We start from the raw sequence: 13,002 nt of genomic DNA, 5'->3' as shown, positions 1-13,002 counted from the left end.
CATGAAATAGGTAGTAAAATTCTAGTGACAAGGGTTGACTCAGTATTGAGGCACTTGCCCAGCATGCATGAGGCCCTGAGTTTAATCCCAGCACTATAATAATAATAATAATAATAATAATAATAATAATAATAATAATAATAAATTAATTAATTAAAATAACGCTAGTGATTATGATGCTTACAAGTGTTGAGATTGAAGATGCCGATCTCTCCAGCAGTGAAATAAGGATTGAGATGGTAACATGATGCTTGGATTAGCTACTCATGATCTCCCTTTCTTTGTTGCAGCTCTCAGCATTAGAAAGACAAATCTTTGACTTCCTTGGCTTCCAGTGGGCACCTATTCTTGGAAATTTTCTACATATAATAGTGGTCATATTGGGTTTGTTTGGAACTATTCAGTACAGACCTCGATACATCATGGTGGTAAGTCTTATTGTTATCACTACCTCTTCATATGAACACTATATAATTTCTATAAGAAGATGAATGAAATAATTTTATAGAGGTCCCATCTAATAAAATGTATTTATGCTGTTCTAGCCCTCAAATATTCAATTCTGTTAAGAAATATTACTCGGTGGAACAGACAACATGATGAATGTTTTACAGTGAGAACAAAGCAATATGTCCTGAAGTTTGGGATGATCTTATGACTCACTTAAAATAGGGTTTGAATAAAGTGGAAGGACTGGTTATGATCTCATTGTTATTATGAGATGTAAGGTATGTTAATTATTAATGTAGCAGTGTCATAAGGTGTCATTTATCTTCAATGACATCTGTCACTAGCCCTAGAAACCAATCCTGTTTAGCATAATTGTTTAATCACTGAAAACAATATAATTTTAATTAACTTAGGATATTTCAAATGTATGTACTGAAAAATTTAGTGCATGTTCCTCATATATTTCATACAGTTTATTATTGAATTTTTCTCCAATTTTCAAGATGTATTGGAAGCACAAATCTATACTCCACACTATGCTGAACATGGGCAGCCCATACTCCATTACAGGTCAATTTCATGAAGTACATTCTGTAATTCACAATCTAGTGGTAGTTATTCAGCTTAAGTAGTTGTTTTTTTCTATTAAAAGAAGGCAGTATTGTTGGTTAGATGTATAAACAGGAGTTGGAAAATGATGAGTAATAATAATAAAGGTATTGAAAATAGGAATAATATAGTCTAATGTAATCAATGAGCCTGAATGAGTGTATAGAATTCAGTAGAGTTGGTAAATAATTTCTGCGATGCAGTAATGTTGCCATACTTCGGGGGGAAGGTGACACAAATAAGCCACCTTTCAATTTTTACTAATCCAATTTGTTGGAAAAAAGGTGTTTTTTTTTTCTATAAATGTACTTGTTCTCTGTGTTGAATCTCAAAATTGGCTTTTTTGATATCTTCCATCGTATCAAAGAGGTGAAAATAACTATCCCACAGGCAGACTTGGCATTCAACATGGCCCCAAGAGTGTTTGATCTCACTCAATTTGCTGCAGGGCTAAACAATTTCTGTTTTACTTTGCTTCTCTTAAGAATAGCCTCTGCTGAGCCACTGTGTAATCTACTAGAAAGATGTTTCCTAGAGTCAGACTTAGAGCACCAGATGCTTTAATGTCATGCAGAATATCAAACTATTATTGGGTTCTAAATATGTTCTAGTTTGTTTCTATGAATGCAGACACTTTTATCGCCCACCAACTTTTTACATTTTGTGTTGTTCATGTTCTGCTAAGGCCCCAAATGCCAGCTGACTATGAAACCAAGGGCTTCTATAGAATGAGGTTGCATGTACCTGTTAAAGATATTATCTAGTCTTGTTGTTTCTGCCCCCTGCCTGTTAGCCCTGCATACTCTTCACTTAACCATAGCCTAGCCTTCTTTTCTGTACACATGGATTTCCTGCTTGTTCATAGTCTTTCCAGAGTCTTTTTTTCACTTACCTGATTCATGGCTTAAAAACCTTTCCATGTTCATAGCAGCACAATTCACAATAGCAAGACTGTGGAACCAACCTAGATGCCCTTCAATAGACGAATGGATAAAAAAAATGTGGCATTTATACACAATGGAGTATTACTCTGCATTAAGAAATGACAAAATCATAGAATTTGGAGGGAAATGGATGGCATTAGAGCAGATTATGCTAAGTGAAGCTAGCCAATCCCTTAAAAACAAATGCCAAATGTCTTCTTTGATATAAGGAGAGTAACTAAGAACAGAGTAGGGAAGAAGAGCATGAGAAGAAGATTAACATTAAACAGGGATGAGAGGTGGGAGGGAAAGGGAGAGAGAAGGGAAATTGCATGTAAATGGAAGGAGACCCTCAGGGGTATACAAAATTACATACAAGAGGAAGTGAGGGGAAAGGAGGGAAAATATAAGGGGGAGAAATGAATTACAGTAGAGGGGGTAGAGAGAGAAGAGGGGAGGGGAGGGGGGAGGGGGGATAGTAGAGGATAGGAAAGGCAGCAAAATACAACAGACACCAGAATGGCAATATGTAAATCAATGGTTGTGCAACTGATGTGATTCTGCAATCTGTATATGGGGTAAAAATGGGAGTTCATATCCCACTTGAATCAAAGTGTGAAATATGATATATCAAGAACTATGTAATGTTTTGAACAACCTACAATAAAAATTAATTTAAAAAAAAAAAAACCTTTCCTGGTTCCAAAATCTAAGAATATTCTTGACTATTGCACTTTACCAAACTCATATCTCTGAAGGCTGTCCTCTCTCTCTCCCTCAGTTCCTTCCTCCTTCCCTCCCTCCCTACTTACCTTTCTTTTTCGTACCTTTCTTCATTCATCCTTCCCTTTCTTCTTTGTTTTCTAACTTTGTTCTTTTCTCCCCCAATTATTTATTTGGTTTTAAAAGATACTCCTTTAGTCTCTACTAGGTGTTTGGCATTGTGTGGGGTGTCTCGGATGCTGTTAAACATATACAGATTATTTGTGGCCTTCTTGGGTGCTCATTTTACATTTTAGTGGGAGAGATCTGCAGAAATGTTGAACTATAACTATGACAAGTGATACAGAGAACCACATTGTGCCAGAGATGCCTAATGAGGAGTCTGATCATGGCAGGGTGACAGAGTAAGGTGTCCTGCAGATGTGCTTGTGATGCCAGTGAGTGTGAGTCCACAGAGAAGACGTTGAAGGGGGTTCTGGGTGGAAAGCATCACTGAGTGTGAGGAAAGAGCTCAGTACCTGTAGTTGCCACTCACTCATCAGATATTCATAGAGTACTGTGTTGAACTAGGTCTGGATAGCTAGAGAAAAATGCAAATTACAGTCCCTACTTTCAAGGAGTTCATTTTAAAGGGAATGAGGAAGTGAGATACAGAGTCTTGGACTCTAGGGAGGTGGTGGAATGGCCATGAACGTGGAAAGAGAATAGCAATGAGGCAGAAGCCTGGGAAGTCTGTGAGCCAAGTGCAGAGCCTTGAAAAGGCCCAGAGGTTGTATTCTGTTTATGTTCTCTCTGCTCTGACCCATCTCTCTCCCACTTGCTCTCACAGCCTTGTGTGGTGTTCATGCCCCAGTTCTAGTAATGTTCTTTCAGTCCCTCATGCACATGTCCCTGCGTGTGCTTTCATGATTAAACATTCTCTGTTCCTTTGCCTTTGTGTCTTGAGCGTGTGTTATAATTTGTTGGCATTCAAGCCCTCTCTACCAGGCAAAGAGCTCACTGAGAACGTGAAATGTAATACGTGCTCCATATGTATTTATGTGTGAGTAGAAAGGCAGTTTTAGGACTTTCAGAATCCTCAAAGAAAAACATCTGCAAAGATAAGCAATTCATATTTTTGCTCCCCTGATTTTCTCTTTTAATGCGTTATGTCAACTAAATCTCATTTTTATTGGCTGTTATCTAGACTCTCACCCAGGAAGGGAAGAGAAATAAAATATTGAGTTGGTGGGAAAGCCCTCCAAACATTCATTTTATTTAATCTTCCCAAGTACCCTAAGAGGTCTGTCTGTATTAGCATCTCTGATTTTACAAATAAATAAAAATGTTAGAATGGTTTCCTTGCCCAGGGAACACAATAGCAAAGGAGAAAGCTGAATGTCTATTGGCCTCCCTCATTTTATTATGAAGTTGTTTTAGCATAATCTGTGCTTTGCTTCTACCACCAGATCTCAGATGATATCTTGCCATTGTCAGCATAAGTTTTGACCTAGGAAATTCTTCTGCCCTGCTTCCTCAGTCAATTGTCAAATATTATTGCCTTTGTAGGCATCCATCTATACATTTTCTATTTGAGAAAAATGCCTAAAGAATCAGTAATCAATAATATGGAAAATATATCTGCAAGGGATTCTCTTTACGTGAAGACCATGTTGTTATTTGGGAAGGTGATTGCATTATATTTATTTTGTTTTAGCACATAATAGGCACCTATTCTTGGGTTGTATTCATGAATACTTTGGTTTGATACTACTGGTAGCCTGGAATTAATTCTAGTATTTTTTTTAAAAAATTGAAATTGAATGCAGCATATGTCACACTAACCAAGGTGTGTCTCGGGAGGCACCAATTTTTCAATAGCAGTGAGAAGACACCTGGATCATAAATCCACACTGACTTCACTTAGCAGGGAAAGAGCTTTTTGATTACAGATTTTTTTCCCCAAATCACTTCTGCTAGTCTTAATATTGGCTGAAACAAATACCAATCATACCAATTGAATTTCATCCCTTCAAACTAACAGTTCGATGCATCAGGTATGTCCTAAGTGCTCACCTAGAGATGAACGAAATATGATGTCTGTCTCTGAAATAATGCAATGGAACTTACAGTGTAAATTTGCAAAAACATAGGTTGGAAGTTGCTGCCACTTCTGACAAAAATTGGGTTTGCCACACTTGAATTCAAAGAGTTAGTTAGCACTGTGAAAATAGTCTAGATAAAGGACAATGCAGAACAAGAACTCTGATGTCTATAGACAAATTTCCAAACTCCTTAGAGTAGAGACCAAAGCTTATTAAAATTGCCTCTTTGCTTACCTATCCTGTACCTACTCTCCATGGGCCTCCCTTATGCCAGGCATGCTGAAGGATTTGCTGTTTCCAAAGACCACATGCTCTCTGCCTCTTCGGATCACACATACTAAACCTTCTGCCTGGGATATTCTCCTTGCCCTCTTGGAAAACATTTAATAATTCTTCAATTGTCACCCACTAAAAGCCTTACCTAAGCACCCCACTCAGGGCTGAGTGCCTTGTGCTCCCTACTGTGGCAGATCCTGATGACTCTCTACCCTGATCGCCCACCAGTTTTCATTGTCTCCCTGCCAGTCTCACTGCATGCAGCAGTGAACTCCTGGAAGAAAGGACTGTGCCTACCCCTTGTTATATTCAAGATGTATTCCTGCACGAAGAGACTTTTTAAAATGCTTTATCCTTGACTGGACACATCATAAGTGATTGGGTTCAGTGACTTTAAAAATGCCCTAGACATAGATTTCTTAGAACATGATGGCAATTGTTCAGCAAGAGAAATCGGCCTCACTGCTTTGCTTATCTCAATCAGAAAACAGTTGAGGAATTATATGACAAAATAGTGTGTGCTGTCCTACCTGTCCCTACTATTAGCTAACTTACTCCTCAAGACCTAGTCTTCTGAGAAATATTACATCATGGTCTTTTGCCAATATAATCAAAGACTGCTAGAAAAAGCCAACCAAATCACCAAATGAAAGAGCAATAAGTCCACTCCAGATACCCTCACTGCTGAAAAGGTGCAGTTCACTCTTTCTGTATTTATTTTCAGAGCACAGAAATAACTTTGTCATATTTTTCTCCTTCACTTGGTATCCCCTGGGGATACCCCTAAGAGATACCAAGTTCAGTGAAGGTTTAAATACACCTTTTGTGTTTCTTTGATTAAAGACAGTATGAAGCTGTGAAACCATATTTGTCAACCATATGTTCTGTTGTAGAATCATTTGTTTCCTGTCTATGCCTATGCCAAGTATTTCAAAATTTGTCTCTGAATTCCAACAGAAGGGTCTGCCCTAGAATTATTTAAATTTTTATTATTTCATGGATGAGTTAATTTAATCAAGCTCACTAATTTAAAGGCAGATGAGTTAGCTAATTGATTTTACATTTTTTTTTAGAAAAAAAAGATTAACTTTGGAGTTAGATTTAATTCAAAGCTGACTTTAAAAATTAAAAAGCCAATACATTTATGAAGACCATAATTTAGTTCTTTGGACCTTTATGCAAAATTCATGTGCAATGAACAACAACTGACTTTGATTTGAATTGTTATATAACAAACCTTTTCTACCACATCATCATAAATCTCTTCCCTGAGCTTCTGCTCAATATGACAGTTGGGTGTTAAGTTTCAATTCAGTTCGTCATGGATTTAAATCCCCTCCACAAACTATTGGCTCTGAAGCCTTAGGATATTTATTTGTTTTCTTTTTTCCACACATATCTCATTTGTAGAAATATGATCACAGATCATTTTTTAAAATGCTATAATATATATGACTTGCTTACCATAGCCTAATATAGAGTAAGACTTGATGAATTATTAAACTGTTAATATGTCTTTTTTTGTTCTTGGCCTTAGCTCTGCTTTCCTTGCCATTAAAAATGTATGGATGGTAGTTTCTCTTAATGTTCTTCTGAACATGAATACTAAACTAAATACTAAGGATATTACACTACTTTTTATTATAACTCTAGCTATTGTGCGTAAATACTGTGACTGATTGATATACATGTGAAAGAATGAATGACCAGATGGCCTTTCTGATCATTGGAAAATGAGGAAGCTCAGACCATAAAAATAACTCATGTTATAAACTAATTGCTCAATGAAAGAATAAAAGACTTCTAAAGTTCGTGTCAATTAAAAAGTACTGAAATATCCTCATAAAACTAGGAAGGAAATATTTAGGAAGCCACATAGAACATATGAACATTCTTTATTAATCTTCACAGCATTGTCAATGTGAGTTAGGAGTTAAAATATGTTTACTAAACATAACAAAAGTAGAAGAGAGAGCAAGAAACAGAGAGGCAGACTGACAGAGAAAGAGATCATGCAGAGTTATTTGGAAAATTTAAGACTTTTATTTACCAAGTATACCTAATCTATCTGTGACTTGCAAAAAAATAAATGAATATATCAACAAATTCCATAATGGAGTATTTGTCAAAAAATGAAGAGTCTTATCTTTTAATTCTCATTTAAAATGAATTATTAATAAAATTACCCACCTCAAAAAGAAGACAGGGAGATTGCACATCTTAGGCCATGAGTTCCCCTAATATCTCTGCTAGGTAAATTCCTATGCGTGTATTTATATTGCTAAAGATCTCTTTTCCCATATGTTTTTGATCAAACTGGTGTCACAACTGCATGTCAAGTATATAGTTTATGTCTCATAACAGTCCAAAATTCAATAATATATTCTTTGTCCTCAACAAACAGTACATTAGAAGAAACTACAATATCATTAAAAAGAAACCAAAGAACCCTTGGTGTTCATATGATGCATGATGCTACATAGATAGCAAAACACAAAATATCCTAGTCATTCTCCAAACACTACCACCTATAGGACTTAAAAGAATAAAATACATTTTTTATTAAGGTAATTGGTGAATGTTCCATTTGATGAAGTGTTGAATTTGGTTAAAGTTTAGCTTACAATTAACCTATAATCATTTTTCTAAGATTCTTTTTTAAAGAAAGCCTACCAGGTGAGGCTTAAGAATCTCAGCTTTGGAGCTAATCAGGTTTCACATGCCAACCCTTGACACCCAGTAGGGAATCAAATGATGACCTCTCTTCCTGGGTTTAGTGTGACAGAATGTAATAACCGATATAAAGTGCATAGCACAGAATAGGAGCACAGGGAGCCCCAGAATAATAACCCTGATGTAGTTAAACATGTTGAGCTGACAGTTGGTATCTACTTAGCCTGGTAGTTTTATCTATCAAAGTTCAGAAGCTGCACATGATAGCCTGTGAGTAGTCACTTCCGTCATTGAGTTTGTGCTATAATTTTTAAATAGATTCATTTTATTGTGCCTTTGTTATAAATTTGCATTTGTTGATTTTCCTAATGCAATAATTGTGCATTTAGATTTGAGTTCTCATAATTAAGAATCATATGAATTTGTAATGATTTGGGTTCATGTCCTTACTTTCTTACTTTAGTACGTTGTCTTGCTTTATTTGATATGCTTTTCTTAATTTTTATCATTGGCCTTTTTCTCATAACTTATTGGTCAGCTAAGTTCCAACACATTTATATTTATGTAGAATGCATCTATCAGGACTAGATGCCATCCAGTTAGCAAAAGCAGTAAAATTTGTTCTAGTTATTGTGACCTGCAAAAAAAAATAAACATTAAGGATGCAGAGTAGCTGTTTTCAGTACTCATGGAATATTTTGTGGATCAGAAAAGTGTGTTTCAATGCATGTTGCACATTTTAAAAAACTGTTCAGACTAATAATCTTTCTGAAAAGAAGATATTGCAGCATCAGCAATATCTGCAAATACTCAAAACCTCATAACATATTTTTACTTATGATAATTTTTAACGTTTTTAACATAAATTCCCATTGCTTTTGAAGCTTCAACTCATTGTATAATTACATTATCCTTTAAAAAAAAAAAAAGAAAGCAAAACACCCCCCAAGGAATTACAATGTGACATCAAATATATCCAATTATAGAAGTACTCAACACATGAGATTATTTTGCAAGTCTTTAAAAAATCATAAAGTCAGGTGTGGTCATGCATGCTTTCAGTGATGTAGGAGGCTGAGTCATTAGGATCTCAAGTTTGAGGCCAGCCTCAGCAACTTGGTGTGGCCCAGTCTTTAAAAACCTGTCTCAGAATAAAAAAAAATTTTAGAAGGCTCAGAGATTTAGCTCAGTAATAAGGTGCTCCTGGGTTCAATCCACAGTACCAAAAATAAATAAATAACAGAAATACATAAAATCTAAATTGTAGTTTACAAATAATTAGATATTTTGGATAAGATTTCTAAGAGAAACATGGCTATTTTATACCATCTAAAATTAAACATTCCATGGCTCACAGAATGATTTCAATATTCAACTATTGTGGTCACTCATAAAAACTAATAATTTAATTAATATGCCCATTTAAAGAATTAAGAATTCTGAGACTTTTCTGGTAAAGTAAAATATTTTAATATTTTAAAATATTATAATCTGTTCTATGGTATGAGTATCCTCGGTTACCCAAATAGTTTTCTAAGTCAATTTTCTGATTTTCTATGTTTGCATAAGAAACTAACTGAGGGATGAAGTATATCCTCGGACCCTCTCCATTGATGAGACCTGTCTACAGCTATATAAGATTGACTCATGCTCTGGGTGAAGGCATTTCCTAGTACATAACAGATTAGTAAAACCATCTTATCAGTAAATCAGTTAATCAGGAAAGTTGGAATTTGTTGGGGGTAAATAAAAGATTTTCTCTAGTATGGAAAAACAGTGTTCATTGTCTTATTTTTAACCTCATTTAAATTGTTGTGTTTTAAAAAAATTATATGATTATGTTTTTACTATATAATCATAGATACACATGATCTATTCTTAATAAAATAATCCAATGAATAAAAGTATGTTAATTTGATCCATTTTCAAGCATGGTTTTCATCCAGGGTCATAAAAGCTCTAGGTTTTGACTAACATTTCTAAAAATGTATGAGTTTAATATTATAACTTAAGGACAACTTTGCATAATTGTGTTCTCTGGAAAAGATAATACTCAGAAAACAAATTGAGTGAGCACTTGAATTGAACATGTACCTGCAAGCCAGCAAAGCACTTTAAAAATAAATCCAGGTTTATTGTCATCTACTGAAAGCCATAGAACTATTGGATTTTTAATTTCTAGATCTCAGAGGACTTTGTAGTGAGCACTCTTTTCTGAGTATTCCTTGCCTGTTTGTATCCAGTGGACTGAAACTTACTGACATCTTTACTATTGATTTATTTAGTATACATGCCTTTCATCTCTTTTTTCTTCTCTTTCTCCCTCCCCCTTCTATCCAGTATACAGTGTGGACTGCCCTCTGGATCACCTGGAATGTGTTCATTATCTGCTTTTATTTGGAAGTAGGTGGCCTTTCTAAGGTGAGTGTATCATGCCTTGAAAGACTTTGAATAGAGTCCACTTATAAATAACTATTATAACAACGAATTGCTATATTATATTACAATCCGTGTGTGTGTGTGTGTGTGTGTGTGTGTGTGTGTGTGTATGTATGTTATAAATAAAGCATTGCAAATAAAATACTAATCAAAAATGTATTCGGGTGCCATTCAGGAAAGAATGATCCTAGGAGCATGCTAATAATGAAGGAACTTCAAAATAATTTCCTTATGGTTTTGTTCATTATGTTGAAGTGGTACTTGATTTCTTGAGCATCCTTTTGTCCTGATGTCCATTTTAAAAAGACATAATGTCTCAGTGACCTCAGTCCCAAATGCTAAGTGATTTTAAACTTTTTGTGTTTAAAATGGGAGAGACTGACATAGAATGAAGTCCTTTTACATGTAAATGAACCATATGTTTGTTACCATATAAAAACATTAGTGCAGTGACTCCTGTTTTGAAATCCTGATCAGAGGTCAGTTGTCTTATTGCACCATGACACACATGCTATTTCTGTCTATCTAGAACTGTCAGAAGACTATATAATTTTTGTTGTGCCTCCAGCAAAGATGTCTTCTGATTGTCACACAAATGTGAAAGCAACATGTGTTAAATTTTTAGTTGTGGTTCTTAAAACTTGTTAATTAGCACTATTTTCACTAGAAAAAAAACAGCAGAATAATTTCAGAAAGTATGAGAATGAAATTCTTAATTTTTTAGGTGTCTCATTATCAAGTATGTTTGTGAAAATTTTTCTAAAGTCTTATGACAATTTCAGATTTTAAATAATATGACTGTCTCCTACTTGATTTTGCAGCTTAGATCTTATAAAATTTATCTTGACCAGCACATATCCTTTTAGAATTGTTATACTCCACTGAAGTCCATATGATAACAATGTTTGTTTGATTCAGATGAACAGCAAAAAAAATCTATAAGGATTTTTCTAGAACATCCAAAAGGGACTACTCTTTCTATACTCTAATAACCTTAAATTATAACTTGTCAATATTTTCTCACATTGGTAAATGTATTCAGAAACCAGAATGACATTTTCAATCTGAGTTTCACAATTTTCACTATGTATGATATAGGTGCTAAAATTTACCTAAAATATTTGTGTTATTGACTGTATTTTATCACTAATTTCTAAGACAGAAAAATCTTTCTTAAATATATGTCTGGCGGGGCTGGGGCTCAGTGGTAGCACATTTACCTGGATGTGTGAGGCACTGGGTTCGATCCTCAGCACCACATATAAACAAATAAATAAATAAAAGATCTATCAACAATGAAAAAAAATTTTTTTTAAATATGTCTGGGTATAATTTATAAATGCAGATTATTAAGTAATTATAAAATGCAAATCTTATGAATAAGAATGATGAATAATAAATAGGAATAGCATGTCCAAACTCTAGCATTTTCTAACTTGTGATTTGAATGATCATTTTAAATTATGTTTTTCTTTTACTGGGTAAAAATTATCTTCTATTTTCTTCCATGTAAACTGAATTGGAATAAATTGGACCAGAGAAAATGTGTGCTATAGGATTGGCATTATAGTGTGTTGAAAAACTAAATTTCAGATCCTAAGTCTATAGTTCAAACTTGACTCTGGTGCTTATTGTGGGCCATCAGCCAATCACTTAAGCCTGCTGAGTGCACATGCAGTAGCATACCAGGGCCAGCTTTGCTAGTAATGAGAGTAGTGTGTGTTTGTAGACTGCTCAGGACTATTTCTGCACGTCATACCTGGTAACTCTGATTGACTATGAAACAACTCTACAAAGTGATAAAAACTAATCAATAGCACCAGTCATTTGTTCCATACAAATCTGGTTTCCCAACACTACATGTGCTTATTTTTATTTGAACTACTTTTCATAACTGCTTTTCTATCATCAATGTACACATTGAAAGGGATTTTTTTTCCTGATTTCTTTGGGTACAAGTTTAAGAAAAATGGGCATAGTAGTCCTAGTTACTCATTTTATTACTCCAATTATTACTCATTCAAATGTCATTCATCAGTTAACTAAGAATTTGTGGTCATTAAAAAGACAGATGACTACAAGAAGAGCATCCTAAAGATTTTCTGTTGATCTCCTTCCTTAATATCGCCCTGGCTAGTTCAACCTCAACTGGAATCTGTAAGGGATCTAATCAAAAAAGTAGAGCAGGGTTAAGGACTCTTGACAAACCCAACTGCCTTGCCACTCTTCCAGACTTCATTCCATTATGCAAGAAATTCCTCGACCATGGGTACTTGTATGCATATCAACTTTCTAGAGTTCTCCATCTCCTGCCAGTTCATATGGCATTTCTTGTAATTGCTACTTGGACTGATTAACAGAAACTACCATATACCTTAACTTTTGCCCCTAACACATTATGGAGTAGTGAATACTTCTGCAAAAACTGAAAGTCAGAGTAGTTTCTATATCATGTCTATGGGTTTGGAGTTATTTAAATGATAAACATGGCCTATACACAGTCAATTTATACTCCACAGGGCTCTTTGACTAACAGTTTGCATCTGTGGAATAAGAACAGTCCTGGATTACCTGAAAGGCAGTGAGTGGTCCCACAGGCAGGTGATCATGGACACAGAGATCCTTGCAATGCTTAAATTCTAATGGTGCTGTTGTGCTCTTGTGTTTTAAAAAAATGCCTCATTTTAATTTCTAATAAGATGAATATTGATGAATGTAATCTACATAAACAAAAGCTCTTTGGGATACTCATTAACTTTAAAAAGTAAAAAAAAAAAAAAAAAAAAAAAAAGAGTACTGGGGCCCAAAAGCTTGATAGTCACTGC

General features: G+C 34.8%; 1 protein-coding gene across 1 annotated transcript in view; it reads left to right on the top strand.

The window, feature by feature from the left end:
- Positions 1-266: 266 nt before the first annotated feature.
- Positions 267-13,002, top strand: part of Nkain3 (sodium/potassium transporting ATPase interacting 3) — a 319,499-nt gene continuing 306,763 nt past the window's right edge. The window contains exons 1-2 of the mRNA XM_076835763.1: positions 267-428; positions 10,079-10,159. Of these exons, the coding sequence (XP_076691878.1) occupies positions 267-428; positions 10,079-10,159 (243 nt within the window). The remainder of the gene's footprint in view (positions 429-10,078; positions 10,160-13,002) is intronic.

This window comes from Callospermophilus lateralis, chromosome 16 (genome assembly GCF_048772815.1).
Source record: "Callospermophilus lateralis isolate mCalLat2 chromosome 16, mCalLat2.hap1, whole genome shotgun sequence".
NCBI lineage: Eukaryota > Metazoa > Chordata > Mammalia > Rodentia > Sciuridae > Callospermophilus > Callospermophilus lateralis.
The sequence above is the reverse complement of the archived record's forward strand: the minus strand, read 5'-3'. Positions and strand labels throughout refer to the sequence as shown.